General features: G+C 39.2%; 1 protein-coding gene across 6 annotated transcripts in view; it reads left to right on the forward strand.

Moving 5' to 3' along the window:
- adgrb1a (adhesion G protein-coupled receptor B1a) overlaps positions 1-20624 on the forward strand; it is a 113475-nt gene that overhangs the window by 55849 nt on the left and 37002 nt on the right. For all 6 annotated transcript variants that reach the window (XM_019880070.1, XM_019880069.1, XM_019880071.1 and 3 more), the window contains 4 exons: positions 1870-1945; positions 5693-5795; positions 5883-5926; positions 8752-8878. In XM_019880070.1, coding sequence (XP_019735629.1) covers positions 1870-1945; positions 5693-5795; positions 5883-5926; positions 8752-8878 — 350 coding nt within the window. The remainder of the gene's footprint in view (positions 1-1869; positions 1946-5692; positions 5796-5882; positions 5927-8751; positions 8879-20624) is intronic.

A 20624-nucleotide genomic window follows, 5' to 3' on the forward strand; every position in this document is an offset into this window, starting at 1 on the left:
AGATTCGGCAATCAATGATGGATAAAACCTCCGTACATTTGGCAACTGCTTCAGCCGTCGCTGATATTGGTGTAATCACCCTGAAAGGCAGCTGTCTTGAAATTTCTACCAGTCTGTATGATCTGAGGGCGCTCCTTCTGGCCATTCATTTTTTTGTTGTTTTTTTTTTTTCATCTCAGACCTGTTTGGCGTTGTCAGTGACTTGTCTGCTGGTAATAACATAATTTTGGTGCCCTAATTGGGCAAGGTGGGAGAGGCATGTCATGTTGTATGACTCTGGGATTTTTGTATCAAGAAGATCCCCTGTGTTCTCTCCCCTGATTATGCAGTCCACATATTTGAAATCGGGAGGTATTACTTTCCACATCAATTGGTTTTGATAAATGTGAATATAATACAGCCGACAAAAATAAATAAATAAATACAAATGAGAAACGAAGTGAGTGTAAAAGCCAAGATCTGTCTGAGTCATAGCCTGTCACGAAGTTCAACGATGCCAGTTCCTAAATGAAGCTGATCATCAGTGACTGTTCCTACAGTGTGACTATTTTTCACATTCTAATAGACACCGCCAATTTATGGAAATATTGTGCATTGTAGAGAGCAACAAAGTCAAAGTAAAAATTAAGCTTGCAGTGCACTGTTCAAACAAGCCAACCTCATTCTGAAGAAATCATTTGAATCACTGATTTATGTTACCTTCAGGCAAGTTTTTTTTTTTTTTTTGGGACACAGACAATCTGGCTTATACGTTTCAGATACGCCAGACTAAATTTAGATGAATAGGAAACATAAAATATCAACTCATTTCCACATGTACACGCGCGACTCACTTGGTTCACCCCGGATGGCCACGAAAGCTCAGCTGTTGCCCGGGAGCTACATTCTCTGCCTGCAGCCTGGCATACTATGAAGCTATCATATAGTGTCCTAGAAGAGGGGAGCTGGATGTTTTCAGATGGCTCAGCAGATGGGAGTTGTTTTTCACCCTTGACACATCAGCGGGAAATAAGTGTTCTTCTTGCCTGAGGCCTCTCTGTACCTGTGCCACATTTGATCCTTCCCTGCTGTCTGTCTGTATATCTAATCAGGAGTGGAACAGTTCACAAAATCCACATTTCAAAACGTATCAGTTTTGCGCCCACAGTTTTCGGTTCGGGACGTGTTCACTCCTGTGCAATTCGGTTAAAAGAGAAAGTATGAATTACTATTACTGTTGTTGTATTATGATTTATATATATTTTTTGTTCTTTCTGTGCCAGGCAGAACAAATAAATGCTATTCATTTGATTGGCAAAACGTACAATCAACTTGTGTATCCGCCCGTTGCCGTTCATACATCAGAATAAGTATCGACTTCCTGCAACAATATCAGCTTTGTGTTCAACTTTCAAGTCCAGATTTCACGCTATTTAAGTAGATTTCGGGCTAAATTGAGAAACAATCATTACAGTGTGTCAATATGCATACTTTTTATATTTTTGTTGGGTGGTTTACCGCGATATTTTTCTCATGTAAAATGGGTGCAATGGCTTGACAAAAAAATGGATTAAAAAATGAAAATGAACAAATTATATGATTCTAACTTTTAGTTTTAACGATCAGAATATTCTCAAATTAAAGTGATCTTGGGAACATGAAGTGAATATGTGTCCAAGGGAGTCAATCGAAAGCAACATTCATAGTTGACTAGTCATGTAGGCCACCTCGATTCTAAAGAGCTGGAGGAATTGAAGCAGCATGGGTGAGCTGCCTTTTCCTCAGGCAAAGGTTGTTCAAACAATGACGGCAATATTGAAATTCTAAATTCTGACCCTGACAGATTTATTTTCATTTTTTTCTCTCTCCTGATCTTTCTGTGTTTCTCAGATTCAGATGACTCCTCGACATTTGTGACAGGTATCATTCTGTACAGAAACTTGGGAAGCGTTCTGAATTTGCAAAGGTAAGGCCATTGTTTAATCAAATGAATTAAAGTCTACGTATCTAATAAATGTCGTAGTCATTACTTTAAAATGTTGTAGATCACATTTTGTATTTTTTCCACACACAATGATGTCAACTAGAACACAGAGCACCATCTCAGGCTAAGCGTCTTTGAGCAATATCCTGAACCCCCAGTTGCTCCTGATGCTGCATAATCAGTAGGGTGAATGAGGAAATGTGTTAAGCACCAAGATTACCTAAGGTAGAAAAGTGCCATATAAGTGGGGGAAAAAAATTATCTGATGGCTGTCTTTTTTTTTTTTTTTTTTTTTTTTGCTTGTTTGAAGATTGACACACTTTTAATGGACCTTATTTTTATTGTTTAATGGTCTATGCTTGCCCTGCATGGAAGCTATTACAGCTGGTGTTTTTTTTTTTTTTAATGATTATGTGATTTGGACAGTTGCGGGTTCAGAAATTACTATTCGCCATGCCTGTCCATGTATGCTGCAGTTCCATCGGTATCTATCCAATAAATAATTGGATTTGTAAAAAAAGTGCCCAGGGTGACAGCCCCATCTCCGTCTGCCTATGGTTTAAGTCACAGCATTTGCATACAATATGTCCAAGTACTTCCGGTAAGAAATCTCCACTTTGTAGTTGTAGAACGTTTTATGATCTCGTCGAAACATACAGAATTGGGCAAATTAAACCTTGAATCTCATCAATTCTCCCATGTTTGTTCCGAGTCTTGGAACTGCTTTCATCTTCCAAATCTCCTCTTCACCCTGCCATTTCATTTCATTCTTATCTTCTTTCATTTTTGCATTTGATTTGCCCCTCCAGCTAAATGAGATGAGTTTGAGGCAAGAGACTAGATGACATGAAAGATTATCGTGACAGATTGTGTTTTGGACTGGTGAAAGGGTGATTATGGTTAAAGCATACACTGACGCTGTGAGGAATCAAAAAGAGGAGCAAGATTTGAACGTGTTTGGCTGTCTGGAAGCATTCGGCATGCCACCCCCATTAGCGATTCATTTCCTTGTGATTGTCTCTTTCCTCATGATTGATGGATTCTGTGAAAAACAAGAATCACAAATAGGGGAAGAGGGTATAAAATAAAATGGCATAAAATGATATGAAGCTATTGCAAAACAAATCTGCTAAGCTTCTCGTGCAAGACACAAAAGAATTGAGAAATTGGATTGCTTTACCTGAAACATAAACTCAGCAGCTAAGTACACATGCATATCGACAACTATACTGGACCAGCTGTATTATGTTCTGTCTTTTACGCTAAACAATAAGTTGAGCAATTGTTTTTGTTGTTTGAAGTGTTTAACTGCACAGTATTATACTGAGTACAGTTGGTCATATTTTGTTCCTCAATTTAGCGACACGAGAGGGGCAAAATCTAAAACCTCTCACCATCATTGAGGTCATTTTCACACAATCTGTAACCGTAAGACGTGATGGAGCATGCGGTGTTTTTATGTTTCAATTAGGCTTTGGTGCAAATGGTTAGCACGCTCAATGGGATGTGAAGCATCATTGGACTAGCAAAAGTGTAACGTTCCAAAAGTGTTTATTTTCTGACCTCATGGTTTTCACATGATTCGTTAGATTTATTTATTTATTTAATTCATTATCAAAGGTGCCATTGAATTTGTTACAGACATTCAAAGTCCACGAGATTCCGTTCTTTCTGACGGGAATCATCCCCTCATAATTTGTGAAGATTCAGCAGACGCAATTGTCCGTTTTATATTGGTTATGATCACGAAATTATGTCGACTGGCTAGCATGTCCACCTCACAGTGCAGAGGTCAAGGGTTCGATTCCGGCTCCAGCCTTCCTGTGTGGAATTTGCATGTTCTCCCCGTGCCTGCGTGGGTTTTCGCCAGGTACTTTGGTTTCCTCCCACATTCCAAAAACATGCATGCCAGGTTAATGGGACACTCTAAATTGTCCCTAGGTAAGAGTGTGAGTGCGGATGGTTGTTCGTCTTTGTGTGCCCTGCGATTGGATGGCAACCGGTTCAGGGTGTCCCCCGCCTACTGCCCGAAGACGGCTGGTATGGGCTCCAGCACGCCCGCTACCCTCATGAAGATAGGTGGGTTAGAAAATGCATAAATGGATGGATATTGTGACTGCAAATTGGCATCTATGCAGCATTTTGAGATTTTACATTCAAATTTCCTTGACAAATAGATCTCTTTTGTTTGTCATTACATACAATTTTCTCAAGTAAACATCTTATTAGCACTTGTAATATGATTTACTGTAAATATAGAGTATGTATGTGAGACTACAAAATCAATGGTTTTGCTCATGTGCGTTGGGACGTAGTTGGATGTTGCCGTGGAACTCCATTCAGTGCATGTATGCACATTTTGTCGTTATTATTTTGGAGTTTTACTGCAGTTTTTCACTTTTCATTTCACTTTTATAACTATTCAACAATTTACATTTTGGGAAGACATCACAATAAACTGCTGTTATTTTAAGTGCACCTTTGGTTTTTAAGGAGGCTGAAAATAACTCTGCTTCAACAACAAAATGGAATAGATATATTGTCATTTTTTCATCAAAATTCTACCTGTGCAGTTCGTCATGACAATGTGAAACAAGTTTTTGACATTTGAGAAAATCCAATATTCACAGCATTCATGTAAATGGATTTCACTTGTATAGATAGCTCTTTCTACATTTCAGGTTGAAAGAGCTGAATCTCTTTTAATCTCACCTCATTCACAAACTGACTGATGGAGTGTGTAGTCATGATTTGACAGATTTCATTCACAACGGGGCATTTACTGTCTTCTTCAAGAATACTTCAAGGGAGCCAGGGATCAAACCCACAACCTACCCAAAGTTGAGAGACGACCCAATTGACCAGCCATACCTTGCCAACCTGTGTGCATATGAATCAGGATGGGTGAATCACATCATCCTGATTCAAATTCAAAATGAGTCATTTGTCGGCGATAGTTGATGTCACTCTTATAGCAATAAACACGATATATAACAGAAATATACATTTAGCATACAACGTCTCCATAAAGTATAGAAAAGTTGATGATATGTACAATATACAACAGAAGTGTGCAAAATTATGGAAAAGTGACAATCCTATTTATGGACTAATGCAGGAATACTGATGCTTGAGATGTACAAAAGAAAAAAAAATGTCAGTGTTACTGTGATTTGTTTGAAACATTTATGGCAATGGGAACAAAGCTGTTAGAGGCTATTGCATGGGGGCCCAGAATTTGGTGAAGGGGAGACCTGTTGTTGGAAGGATGCTAGTTTCCCTCCCGACTGACAATTAGGCATTTTCAAGACACTGCGTCTTCAACTGGACCAGTTATTTCTATATATTAGAAAAAAGGCTAATATTTGACAATTCATGTGAATACACTGATCATGTCGATGACTTTTCACAATGCTCAGCAAACAGATACAGAAAATGTCTCAATGGCATGCTTTTTTTCTATTAAACTCTGCCAGCGTTTACATTTTCAAATGACAAAATTCCAAAGATCTATTTGTCCCAGTATGTGCGCTATTTTAAAACAGACCTGCGGGTTACTCATGTGGTTCTCGGCGGCTACCTGGTGCAGGTGGGCACCACGTTGGTGACCCCTGATGTATCACCGCGTATGTTCAGCGACAAAGTGGAAGAACTTTTTGGGGGCTGAGGCTAAATATTGCCACAGTGAAATTCATTGTTTTTCTCTTTCTTCCTCTTTTCTCAATGCAGAAACGGCACTATACTCAACTCCAAGATTGTATCCGTCACCATTAAACCCACTCCTGCTTCCCTTTCTGCTCCCGTTACAGTTGAATTCTCTCACTTGTACAACGTGAGTCAAATCAATGTTTCAGAAGAGCAAGCAAATAGAGCAGCTAGTGCCTTTTTATATTCATTTTACAATTGTTTCCTCCAATAGGGCACCACGAACCAGACATGTATATCCTGGGATGAGAATGAAAGGTAAGATAAGTTTTAATATTTATTTGCTAACTCGCTTTCAGGCCAATCTATTCAATGCATTAAAAAGATTCCAACTTGAGCTATACTTACGGTTGCTATGTTCAGATTCTCCTCAGATAAAGAAATTGAAAAGTTTACTTGGCACATGTGGTTGACGGACTGGGAAAGGAAAATGCTACCAAAAAAATATAGACATAATAAATCAGTTTTCTGAAATATTTAGCAACATAAGTCTTTTTTTATGCTTTTGTTGAGTTTCAAACTGCTCCTCCAAGCGGCAGTTTTCTACAGTGTCCCCGGCTCTTGTTATTTACAAACGTGCATATTTTACAGACACATCTGACCACATAGGGCGGCCCGATGGTTGAGTGGTTAGCGCATCAACCTCACAGTGCAGAGGTATTGGGTTCGATTCCAGCTCCGGTCTTCCTGTGTGGAGTTTGCATGTTCTCCCCATGCCTGCGTGGGTTTTCTCCGGGTACTCCAGTTTCCTCCCACATTCCAAAAACATGCATGACAGGCTGATTGAACACTCTAAATTGTCCCGAGGTGCGAGTGCGAGCGCGGATGGTTGTTCGTCTTTGTATGCCTTGCGATTGGATGGCAACCGATTCAGGGTGTCCCCCGCCTAGTGCCCAAAGACGGCTGGGATAGGCTCCAGCACACCCCGTGACCCTTGCGAGGATAAGCGGATCAGAAAACGGATGGAGGGATTTATATCATGTAGCGAACATAATATCCCACACATGAAAAACAATCAAACAATGTAAACAATAGTTTTATATAGACAATGTAAAGTTATATTGCACGGTCAATGTTTTTACGCCACTCTGCGCTATACTGAATATCATTTCTGTCATCCAGCTTTCCATATTGGAAGGAGTCCACTCCTTTGATGAAATTAAAGCTTTACAAGTGCTGCAATCCCTGGTATCAACTTTTCACTCGTCCAGAATCAACAAACACTTCTTCTGTGTTACATCATCACTCATTTAAGAGGAATGGATAAGCGGAATTGTCCTGCAAGCAACAAAGTGCTTGCTCAGCATCAAATCAAACAGTAGCCAATGACAATGGTCATTCTTGTTTTGGAGTGACGTTTGGTTGGCAAATCAGCTCATTTGTGTATTAACCCCAACAACTGGGGTGAAGTGTGGAGCAGTTTCTCAGCAATAAAGAAAATGTTCAAGAATAATGTATTTATTTATTTATTTATTTATTTTGAACAGCAAATTCACTGGTCGCATAGGCGAGTAGATGAAAAATGTACTTGCACTGTCTTGAAATTTAGGGGCAAAATGCTTCAATTTCGGGGTATTGATGCAGCGTCTCAGCTGAATTTGGATGGTTGTTAAATGTACACACTCAACTAGTTGCCAGACAATCACAGTGTTTTGTCTTGTTTTTTAATCTTGACTGGATAAATACTCCTGCATGTTTATCTGAAATATGAACAATTTGTCCATCTGGATAACAAAGTTGGAAACTATTTGGCGCCTATATTATCCCAGCCAAATAAAACATAATTTGATGAGATTTTGTAGAGACAAGCACATACCTGTCAACCTCGGCTAATACCTGCCCTTATAAATGATTACGATTCCCCTTACAAAGCAGCAAAAACCCGTACAACGGCTTACCGCACATGCGCACATCATGCTTTATCAATCCGACCGTACGCAGCGATGAAAAAAAATATACGATTGAGGATTACTTTTGCTGGTTTGCCGTGACAATAGTAGCCATCGACGACGGCATTGTCGTTGGCTGCCAGCAGGTGAGACGATCTGGATTTGAGCCAAAATGGTCTTTGTGAGATGGTTCACAATTGTTTTTGTTTTTTTTTTCGTATAAAAGTTGTAATACGCCGTGCATGATTTGAAATGATAAAAAAACGTATAAAATACGGGGAAAACGTACAAGTTGACAGGTATGCAAGCATCTGGCTTACTGTATTTCCCTTCTTAACTTTGATTTTCTGGAAGATGTGCAAGACGTGTGAAACGAAGATGAAAATGAAATTCAGTGTGATTTTACAGCTTCTGATCCTTCATAGCAAAGCAAACTGATTTCAAGTCAAAATTGCTTTAAAGTTTTTTTTTGCCCAATTACAATATTTGGAATACATGAAATATGTCATAATCATTTAGTGTCTCGCCAAAATGTTCTGGGAAGATCTTTACAGACCAATCACAAACAATCTTGGTTTGATATGGAAAAATATTAAACTGAATATATTAAGGTGCACTGAATTATACAGTGTGTGCAAATGTCATGTCCTTGGCAAGGGTAAATTGAAATCGATTTAAGCTACTTGAAGTGAAGATGCTGACATGAAAATATAACCCTTGACTTCAATCAAAAAACAAAGTCTATTGTTTAAATACTGCAAAAGGGCAGTTACTGTATTTTAAAAACACAATAGCCTATATTTAACGATGCAGTGTTTGCACTCGTTTTATGTTTGGATTTGGATAATACCGTTGTAGTTATTTGTAATAATGTTTGCTTGTTGTTTCTTTTCTTTTTTTTTACAAAAACCATGATGTTTTTATACAAAAACCACACTGCTACTGTTGTTTTGTTTTTGTTTTGGGTTTTCTTTTTTGCAAATAAATGTGTCCACGCAGAAACCTGCAGCGCGCCGCCCCAGAGCCTCCTCATCACCGCATTCGCGTCTCTTGCTGCGCCTTAGATTGCAAATAACGAAGATAAAGTGGATTAAGTAGCGGGTCTATCGCTGTGGGGTTCTCGCTGCATTCTTTGCCTTTTGCCAACGCTATTTTGACTGCATCGCTTCCTTTTATGTGTGCGTGTCGATGTAGCTCCTCTCTGCTGGGATCCTGGTCTGCTAGGGGCTGCAAAACCGTGCTCGTCGATGCACTCAGAACCAAATGCCTGTGTGACAGACTGTCCACCTTCGCCATTTTAGCACGACTTCACCCCGAAATGGTAAGTGTCACCTTCGCTTGATATCGTCAAAAGAATGCGCAGCGGACTCTGTGTCTTTTAGTGTGGTGTAATGTCCACGCACCAGCCCCCCCTTTTTTTCAACCCAGGGCGTCATTGTCATTACATTATCAACAGATCCTCCCCCTCTCCCCATCTTTGTCACTATCTCTCTTGCCTCGCCAGGCCAAAGCAATGCTGCAAAAAAAAGACAGAATTTACCGAAGCTTGCTGACCATAACTAGCTATTATTTATGTCACCAATTTAAGGATTTCGTTGCGTTTGGGCAATTGGGGGGGGGGGCAGCGTGATGGTAGATTTGCAGTATTAGATGTTCACCGCTGGTTATCTCATTAGTCATTCTTGTTTATGTTCACATGATCCCATGTTCTTGTGAGGCTGTAATGTTTTGAGATACAGCGTGCCACAACACAATTCCTTCACAATGTGGCTGCAGCTGAGCACAGCGAAGCAGAAATGTGTCATCATGGGAAACAGTGTCTGAAAAATCGGAATCGGACTCAAACGTACCACCATTCTCATCGGGGAAAGTATACACTTTCTCAGTGGAGAGTGCTGGTGTATTGCTATTAGTTATTATTAGACTGTAAATTGCTTGAAACGTATGGTTTTTTTGCGCTGGTTACCCTGGTAACATAATTTGTTCCCATAAAGAATTACATAGAAGGCATGGTGCTGTTTTGACCTCTACCTGTACAGCTCGAACGGAAGGCTATGTTAGGCCAAATGAACAGAGAGCAGAAACACGAGGGGTGGGAGATATAACTGAAACATATATCACAATATAAATATTTAATATCGGTCAATATTATTCTTATTATTTATTACTTTTGAAAATAAGGACGCACAGAAAAAAAAGGCTGAATTCCGGTCATTTTGTTTTAACACATAACATTGAACAAATCAAATAAACTGGTCAACATAAAGGTGAAATAAATGCCTTTTTGAACATTATGTGCTTAGTAGGGCTTGGGCGATAATGGCTGAAAATATTTCACAATAAAAGGATTACATATCAGTCAATGTGGCTAATTATTGATTTTAAAAATCCATAAGAAAAACAGTGAACTGTTTTGTGTACACTGGAATGTAGTTTAATGTGCAAAGTTGGTCCTCCAGCAGTGCACTGTAAATGCTTGTTTGCAGAAGACACTACCCCAAAGCAGTATCTAGCTATCGTGAATAGTTACATTAACCTTAATTTAATGTTCATACTATGTCAGTGTAGTGACCTAATACTCTCTTGCAGTGCATGTACAGTGCCTTGAAAAATGATTTGCCCCCTTCCTGATTTCTGTGTTCTTTGCATATTTATCACACACAACGATTTCAGTTCAACGGACCAGTTTTAATATCACACAGAGAAAACCCAAGGAAAACCAAAATGTAGTTTCTAAATGCCAATTTATTTAGACACACACACACACACAAAAGAAATCGAACTTTTATGCCACCTTTCCTTAACCTTGGGCAGAAAAAAAAAAGTTTTTAGAAAGCACATTGGTATTTTTCATTGGGTCTTTTTCCTTCTGCTTACTTGTTGACCCATCTGGTTGTTGTGTTGTGTAAAAAGAAAAAAAATCCTAATGTGCATTCAAAAAAGTTTAGTTTTTTTTCTTGTTTTTCAAAAATATTGAAGAATGACTTTGGCAATCATGCTAACGTGGCCAACGATATCCTAAACCTCTCACATTCAGTCACCATTTTCGCCACTTGCATATTTTTATAAACTAAGACGTAACTAGGCAGACTTAGTGCACTTGTCCACAACTCCGGTGTTTTGGAGAAAGTGGGCGTGTGTTTCGTCTGAAGGGGCGGTTCGTGGGTATCTCCTCACGTGACATCAAAAAGTGAGGACCCAGTTGTTTTCTTGGATCCTTGGATTGGATGGGGCTGGTGCTGAGATTGGCAGAATGAGCAGGAATGCTCTGAGGAAAACGCCATTTTGGGGTGGGGTTCGTGTGTGTGTGTGGGGGGGGGGCTGTTGAGGAATTAGCATTTTAATATGGTTAAAAGCTCAAAAGTTGATTTAGCATCATATGGCCCCTTAAATAATATTATGAGCACAACTTTTGCTCCTGTTTTTTTTTTTTTTTTTTAATGACCATTCAGACCTATTTTAATATTGGTCAGGAGGGTGATACTTGGCGAGCTCGCAATTTTATTTTAGTGGTACTTGTGTGAAAAGTTTGGATTAAATTAGTATACGATTTTATTTTTTCTCTGGCATTTTTGAATGCAGCCATTCCTTGACTGTTGACTGCCTCCAACATTGCAAACTAGCTGTTTGGTCAAGGATGACAGCAAGGCAAACTCCTCTTCTTCCTCTTGTTGTTGATGCCTCCTCTGCAATCTGTTTTTTTAGATATCCATGGGCCCCATGCCAATTATCTGCTGTGAATTTCTTAGTAGTTTCTAAATGGCCCAGCCAGTCTGTCTGTAACTAGCCTCCTACGGCCCCAGAATAATAAACACCTCACTCCTTTTTTCACTTGTACTTTCGATCTTCGTTTGTACCCCTCAGTCATTTTTTTCTCTCTGATGCCGCATTACATTTCCACTTCCCATCTTTACAGCATACATAACCTATTACTCTCTTGCTGTTATTTCTCATGCTTATTTTGCTCAGCCCAAATTTGCTGTGGGCATTTATATTTCAAAAAAAAAGAAAAGAAAAGAAAAAAGAAAACATGCACTGCATTTTAAAGGCAGAGGCTCGGAACCTTAGCTTATCCCATCTAGAACTGTGTGTGTGTGTGTGTGTGTGTGTGTGTGTGTGTGTGTGTGTGTGTGTGTGTGTGTGTGTGTGTGTCAATGGATGATATATTGATTTCAATGATTTGCTGATTTGGAATTGGGCTGGGTGAATCTCGCTCAAAAGTTTTGTTTTGTTTTTGTTTTTTATTTCTGATGTTTTAGAGCCCAATAGCAATAAGCATCATGTTTGATGAATGTTTTCAAAGTAGGAAAGTCAAACCAACATGTCAGTGAAAAAGTTTTCCCTCACTATTTAAAAAAAATATGCAGTTGTACATCAAAAGTAAAATAAAGGTGAATGAAATGAAAAATGTTTAGTTAGTACAACAATAAGTGTGTTTGCGTCTACTTGTACGTAACACCACAACAAAAGGAAAAAACTAAGATAAAAGTCTCATGCTTTGATTTATGTGGTATAAGTTAATATCTTATCTGTAACAACTTGGGATTCGATCAACATAAAAATGCCAACTACTGTTGAAATCAATTCTTCTTCTTCTTATTATTATTATTTGCAAAATCAAAGCAAAGCAAAAATCCAAAATCAAGGGGGTTATTGCATATAGAATAGATTTAAGGAAAAAAAGTATTTGTACCATTGTTTAGACCTCGGAGTTGTAACAAAAAAGTGTACTTTGAGTTCAATATAATTTTTAATCGCTAATGTTATCCGTTTATATATAATATTGTCTCGGTTTTGACATAATTCCCCTACAGAACTAAGACGGATTTGTATGTGCTCCTGAAGCGCGTTTCGTGTTCTGGTCTATCGCTTTACTAAATTATTTATCTCCTCAGGCTCACGTAATTTTAAGAAGTATGTTCAAGAAAGTGTTCTGTGATATAACTCTGAGCCTACTTCTTCTGTTCGTTGATTCCACAGCGATACACTTCTTGCTGCTCACGAGGGCGGGGCAATTATTGAAAAAAATAATAATCATTTTTGTTTTGATTGAAATTGAAATCACGATTAATAAGATAATTATTAATTGATTTCAGAATGCTGTATTTATTCAACTACTAAAACCCAAGTCAAAACTATCATCATAGCCTGATGCACATTCACCCCTGCACATCACACTTTATTCTCGAACACTCTGTTCTTTTTGTCAAGTACAAAATGATCTTGTCAATATTTTAAATTCAAGTCTCTTGCATTTTTACTCTGCCACATCCACAACTTTGATGCCTTGCATCTTCACACACATTGAAGCTGTGAATAAGCGTGACCCTGATCTATTTATCATATTTATTTTTATCTTTTAGGATTTTCACAAGTCTTGGGACTTAATGGGCTAACCTGGGACCTTGGGGATTATATTTCATGTCATATCATGTGGAAATGTGTGTTGGTATGACCAAAAAAAAGAATCCTTGGATCTTTGTATCCTTGAATTTTGAGGAAAGGAACATTTCTTTTAATATATCTTGAAACAACAAAAAGTAAATCGATTAGTAAGAAAGTAAAATAAGAATATCCTACAATAATAGCAATTAACAAAACCAAATACCAGCTTTTGCTGCACGTGTTGGCCTCTTAGGCGCATGTGGTGCCATGCACCGATGGATTATACACTTACAATGAGATAAGAAGGCAGTTGCGATTGAGCTCTATAAATATAAATTGTTTTTCACAGATTAGGAAACGTGTGCCTTTGAGTATTATGTTACCTGTGTGTATGTTTCCACAGCGTTTCTCAGTAAAAAATCGTTATTTGAAATCCTGCTAATTCATCTCTAGCATTTCAATGGGATATTACATTGACTTTAGCAATAGCACTCACAGTGTTTTCGAAAATGAAGCATGGTTTGTATTTCAATATACAATGTGTGTATTTATTTATTTTTTTTTTGTGTTTGGTGTTACGGTAAACTCCAGCTTGGTGCCATTAAACATCTTAATTACGCTCAGGAACGGAATAATTACTTACACTACATGCTTGCTACACAAGCAACATGATGCATACTTTCACACCACACCGTTCTGCACATTAATAGATTTTCTATTATTACAATGTTTTAAAAATCGAGATAAGAAATTACATTTCCATTAGTCGTCCATCCCTACTACTCACCAAGAATCATGACGGAGTTGTGAAGTGATTTCTCACGAATGGTTCGGGGTGGCGAAAAGTAAAAGGGTGTTCATAAAAACAAATATTTCTTACCAGATTTCATGTTTTGTATAAAAACGGCTCCAAGGGAGCAGCAGCACCAGTGGATCCCCCATAATCACTTTGGGAAGACAAGCTCCAAAGCTGGAGGACCTGTGATTAGCGGTGACATATATGTGAAGTCAATGTGATGGTCAATGTGTCATGCAAGTCACTGGCTCTCATACATACTAGCTGCCGTCTTCATCAATGCACAAGCTATTAATCCCACTGGGTATGTCAGACGATTTGCGATGTCGTTGGCTCAGCCCAGGGCCACAGCTAGTTAATTGGCGCCCAAGGCAAACACTTTCCAGGTTGTAATCTGCACAGTTATCTGTGAATCATTGCACATTTTCATTCATGAGACCTAAACGTTACTTTTCCGTCTCCAGTTCGTATCCACAATTGTCATCTCTGACTTTGGCATTCATGTGATCCAGAGGCAGGATGATGTCTTTATTTCATCATTGCTGTTGTTGTTGTTGTAAGTGCATAGCACTGTATGACTTGAAGGTTGGTTCTTTTACGTGGGGTTTGGAATCTGGCATTGATTATCCTTGAAATGATCAGTTCCCAGTTGAGGGCTCACTGAGCTATTTCGAAGAGGATTAGTGGAACAACCTCTGTGTGTGGTCCCGGGTCGTTTTTCTTTCACCCTGAACCGTAAAGTCCTGTCCTCTACATCATTAAACCGCCTCCAATTAGTTCAAAACACTGCTGCCACGCTTCTGTCAAGATCTCATAGATTCAGCCATAATGCTCGTGTTTTAGCCTATTTGCACTGGCTGTCATTTTATTTTCATCCCAATCATGCCCTCTCAGGTCTCACTGTCATTGCCCATGTGATTATTGAAGTCTTTCAGCAGAACAATAGAGTCGCCAGGTGGGGCGCTCTCCAGCACACCCTTTAAGGACTCCAAAAAGATGGGTACTCTGAACAGCTACTTGGTCCATTTGCACAAACTACAGTCAGAACCCGACCCCCCATCTTCAGGGAGAGTGAGTCTACCCTCTCATCCACCGCGGTGAACCCCAACGTACAGGCATCAAGCTGGAGGGCAATAATTATGCCCATACCTGCTCAGCGCCACCATACCATGGGCATTTCCAGAGTGTAAGAGTGTACAACACCTTTCGGGAGGACTGGTTCCTGAGCCCTTACCTGTGTGTAGAAGGAAGCACGATTATACCTAGTCAGAACTTCTCTGCCTCACACACCAGTTTGGGGCTCCTTCCCTGCCAGATATGTGGCATTCCATGTCCCGAGAGCTAGTTTCTGGAGCCAAGGATCGACCGCCATTGTCCCTTAAGATGTACCCCCATTGACCACATTATGCCACTGCCCATCTCACAGGGAACACATCCGTTAGGTGACTCTATGCGAATACCCAACAACTTGCTCTTAAGTGTGCATATCAATGACTGCGTATGGCTTTGGACCAGTGCAGGCAGGCTAATGCGGTGAACTGACAAACAAACATACATACTATTATAATTGCAGGATACCAGCACAGAACATGAAATTACTTTTTGTCATGAACTCAGTGATGTCAAGATCACTGATGTCAAGATCACTGAGTTCACCCTGGTTTGGTGTGTCCTTGGTTGTCCCCGGGGCCTCCTGCCGGTGGGACATGCCCGGAACACCTCACTTCGTATTATGTTATATGAATTTACAATACAATAAAATGCATCTTTATTTATATAGCACTTTCACAACAGCTACAGCTGTAACAAAGCGCTTTACAGAACAGTTGACATAAAATAACAAAATACGGTAATATAACGCAACACATAACATAAGACGTGGACATTCATGTAATCGTAACCACTCTTCCTGCATACGCAATGTTGTTTGAGGCAGTTATAGATGAAAGAGGAGGGAATCAAAGTGTCCTTTCACCAGTGGATCAAGAGCTGTCATGCTCAAAACGTGCATGACATTCCACACGTCTGCTGCGAGCTAAGTTTGAAAGTAAACAAGAAGCTGTTGCTGAATGTGTAGCATTAGACATTAAATATCATGTTGGAATGAAAGTGGGCCGTTTTTTTCCACAACGCCTACGTACTAGTAAACATGCATTCAATTGGAAAATGTTGAATTTTTTTCCTTATAACCCTGTATTAGACCGTCAACTTTGGATCTTTTTTATTTACAAAAAAAATGGTGTTATGTTAGGGAAATCACAGCACTCCTGCCATAACATGCAAAACGAATTGCACAGAAATCCCGTGTGTGCCCGGTTAGTGTAGCACATGTTTTTGTGAACAATCAAGTTTGCACTTCATGTTTACACATGCAAACTTTTACTAAACCGGTTCTTTCTTTGTAGGTTTTTTGATGATCCTGCTGCATGGTAGGGATGCCATCGTGTATGGCAGTTAAAGTAAGAACTGGTTGGATAGTATATTGAGTGAACTGGCAAAATGGCAGTGTCACAATGACCATCAACCCTTTATATATTCCAAGTAAAGCATTTGACATAGCAATTTATCATGCTCAGCATCAGATATGATTGAACAGCCAGAAATAGAAACAACTAAGACTATTCTTCTATTCTTATTATTCTCAAAGAGAGGAAGGGCACTGTGGTAGAATGCACTTTTGTTCATTAAAAAAAGATGCTGCTCAGTCAGGGGTTTTGAAGCATCCTAATACCACAAACTTCTTCCAGTCAGAGCTCTTCCATACGGTACTGCGCATAATACCGGCATGTTATTGACATGTTTCTCTCTCATCTTTTATCTTTTTACGTTTTGAGAATTTCTCCATTGTGAGATCAATAAAAGTTTTCTTATCTTATGGAATCATCATCTGTGGAAGGGGCGAAGGCGCCTGTGTGCACTGGGAGTTTGGTAGTGGGCAAAGGCAACCGATCCTTGGCTACAGTGATTGCTTTTAGGAATGTGGCAAGTCACCTCTCTGGCAGGGATGAAGTCTAAGATGATGCGTGCGGTTGAGAATTTCCAACTTGATAAAACTGGCTCACCTCACCACACAACTTGCTCTTTACCAGTTCTCTTGAGAAGGGATGGACTCTCTTCCACTCTGGAGTTTCCCCCGGTGAGAGGCTACAAGCAGATGAACTTTAAGCCCCCAACCTCGGCATCTCTACTTTGGGGTTAATAGACTTACGTCGTTGTGATGTATCATCAATAATGAACACGCTGTTGAACTGTAAGGGTATCCTGATGTTGTACTTGGCACTAAGACAACCTTGGTCATTTTTTGATAATCGAATGGACGGATGGATGGACAGTACTAAATTGCTATGACAGTATTGCGATTTGGAGGAAAAAGTGACATGATACTTGTATGTGCATGTTTTGAGCCCAAACATGAACGACATAGGAAGCAAGAGCAGCATGTCCGCAAAAGGTACAAATACAAACCACCTTTACTGTAGAGTAAAAGTCTTGTGGCTTACAGGAAGGCAAAACGAGGCACGTCTCTGCTCATGATGTGACTCAAAAGCAAACTTTGCTTCAGTGCTCCATATGAAGAAAAATAAATAACTAATATAGTTATAGATTGCTGCAATTCTTCAATAACAGGCGGGAAAGCCATTGAGTGTAGACCGATATATATTTTTATTTAAACAGACGTGTGACTAACCACAGCTCCGACTGCCCTGCGGTCGAAGTCGACATTCATCCATACAAAGGGCACACCGCATTACAAGGCGCACAGTTGATTTTGGAGAAAAATGAAAGGATTTCCAAGTGCGCCTTTTGTTTCAAAAACCTTTGTTTGCTTTGGAATTTCTCACTAGCTTTGATGAGAAAAAAATGCTGTCTGATAAGGGATTATTTTAGCTGGTAAATAATACTTAAATGCTATGTGCTTGATAAGGAAAATCGAGATTTAGAATGCATTCAACCAATTGCTACTTTTGTAATTAATCTAACTTGGCTGTTTGGATTTGTAATGAGCCAATCAGGTTTAACTTTACTTAATACTTCATCAGTCGTTGGATGATACTATGCATTGTTTCTCCTCCCATGTACATATTTCCATTTTTAATGTTATTATTGGCTAGCAAGACCCATCTATTCAGCATACACTGAAACCTGGCATTGATGTTTTTCACCATTTGATTTTTTTTTTTTTTCCTGTAGAAGTAGATTTAAAAACTCTGCTGAAAACCTCACCTATTCACACTGAGTTGCATATTTTCAATCTTGTTCTTATTTTTTCTTATCAGTGACATCACAAGTTGCCATCAAATTGCCCTGTTCCTCTCAGGCGCCACATGAGTGAAAGAATAGCAAGCCTTGGCAAGCAGCTCGTTCGATTAGGTCTTTTGTAATTAGATAGATGACTTGAGCTAGACCGTTGCGTCGCTGTGACCTTTGTCCTTGCTCGGCCTTCCTTATCTATGGCACTCTTGGCACACATACTAGTTGAATCCCATTAAGACCGTGTTGTCACACATTGTCACACTGGCAAGGCAAAGCTGGCAACTCAACTAGCCCACCAATCAAATGAGCACCCAAGACAAATTAATAGTTGGAACTGTACAGATAAGACCTTCTTCCGCACCGGCTAGACCAGTGGTGTCAAACTTATTTCACATTGTGGGCCGCATACGGCCTCGGTAGATGTCAAGTGGGCCGGGCCATTAAAATTATAGCATACTCTGCTATAAATAACCAAAATATCATATTTCCTTTGTTTTGGTATAGTGAAGCACAAGAACATTAGGAAAATGTTGAAATTGAATGAACATGTCTTTTACAAAACATTTCCTAGACAAATGTGCAATTTACTTTGATCATTCACATATATGCATTATAACAATCCCATTGATGGTACAAAGGCACAAAACTTTAACAAGTAATTGGTATTGAAAAATATAGTAATATATTTTAAGATTAAACGCAATTTATAAAGAAAGGATTTTTAAACCATTTACATATGTGTTTATATAAAATCTAAATTTAATCCCTGCCTACACTTTACAAACTAAGGAGAAAAAAGTGAATTGCATCTTATTAAAAATATCCATTCTGTGTTTTTTTTCCCTGGCATTTTTTCACTATTAAATTATCCTGTGGGCCTGATCAAACTCCTCGGGGAGCGGTTGCAGCCCGCGGGCCGTATGTTTAACACCTCTGCACTACACTAAGGCTCCACAGACATGACTCGATCTTTCTGGCAATTATTAAATAGTTCAATCGAAAATATACAGTCTTGTGGAAGTTACTGTTTGTGTAGCGAGCATTACAGATAAAAGACAGACTAACAGGCAAAAATTCTCCTAGAACTGTGCATGCTGAAGCAGCCTGCATGCAACAGAGAATACTGTGGTTCTCTACTGACAGTGGTAGAAATTTAACAACGGATTAACTGGTAATAGCTAGCTGTAGTTAAAAAAAATGTGAGTATTCTATGTATCCCTGTGTCAAAAACACCAGTGTTCTACCATGTATGGTTCTTTGTTGCTGTTGTTGTTGTTGTTGTTGTTTTGTTTTTTTTTTAAATAATCAGAAGGCTATTTTTCTTTTTTAGGGTAATGTTGGAGGGTAGCTTAGAAATTAAAATGTTTTGGGATCATGGTTCAGGGTTAAAAAAAATTATATTTGGATGATAAAGGCGCTTCAATTACTCATACATTTTGTTGCAGCTTCAAAACGAAGCCTTGGCACGAATAGCATGGTTCCCTGCATACTCATAGGTGATTTTCACATAATCTCTGTAGTGACTCACATAAGTGGTTTTCATGCTGTGCAAAACCTCTATCATGAAAGCAAGTCAAAATTCTCTCAACAGACATGTTTCCATTCCATTGCACTCAGAATGTTTTTCTCCTCCATTTACTTTTAGAGAAGGAACTCACTGCAGTGCCGATTAATCAGAGGAATTTAATTAACTTGGCCCCAACACACACATCAAACTAGCAGACAAGACAGGCTATAAACTCAGCCAATTATCTCTCGCAAGAGCTAAGGGGTGATGTCCTGGAATAGGCTGGTTAGGGTGTAGGGTTCAATAATCAGACTTGGAAAATGTTTACTTCGACCAAACATGTTCAACAGTTCGAATACTCGAGCTGTATCAAAATGCCAGTGGTCCTCTCAGTGGTCTTTAACTTCCTCACACTCAGATTTGCACAGGACTGAGGGGGCTATTTTGGACAAGCACTAAAAGAAAAGAAAATACCAGTAAAATCAGATTTTAAGATAGATGGTGTATGTGACTGTTTGGGACTTTGATGAATAGAATGTAAATTGATTTTTTATTTATGTATTTATTTTGCAACCATATTCTCTTTCTGACAATTTGTGACTCATGAGACAATCTGAAAGTGACGAGAGCCCCTCAGTTTCTGAAAAAGTATGGCAAGAAGTAAAGCTGCTCAAAAAAGCCTTGACAATTGCCGTCAATGACAAATGCAGTCAATGACTGTTTCTGTAACTCAAGCAAATTCTCCACATCTTCCTTTGTTATATCGAAGGACTGTTTAATATGGATGCTAGGTCACCAACTGTGATAATCTGTTCCTCAGTGTGGTCACAGTGGACTGAAGCCCATTTGAATCCAATCGACTTAGTGTGAGAGGCAGGGTAAACCTTGGACTAGTTGCCAGTCGAATACAGGGCACATATGGGAACTCAACCATTCTCACACTGACAGTCACACCTAATAATTTAAGAGGGATATTTCGGGGGATGTGGAGAAAACCCTTGCTTTTTTTTTTTTTGTTGCACTTTTTGTGTGCATGAATGTGTGAGTGACGATGTGACTGTGTGAGACCGAGAGAGAGGTTGCTTTCCAGCTGACTTTACAGGTACATCACCAGCCAAATTAGAA

This window comes from Hippocampus comes, unplaced genomic scaffold (genome assembly GCF_001891065.2).
Source record: "Hippocampus comes isolate QL1 unplaced genomic scaffold, H_comes_QL1_v1.1 scaffold135, whole genome shotgun sequence".
Lineage (NCBI taxonomy): Eukaryota > Metazoa > Chordata > Actinopteri > Syngnathiformes > Syngnathidae > Hippocampus > Hippocampus comes.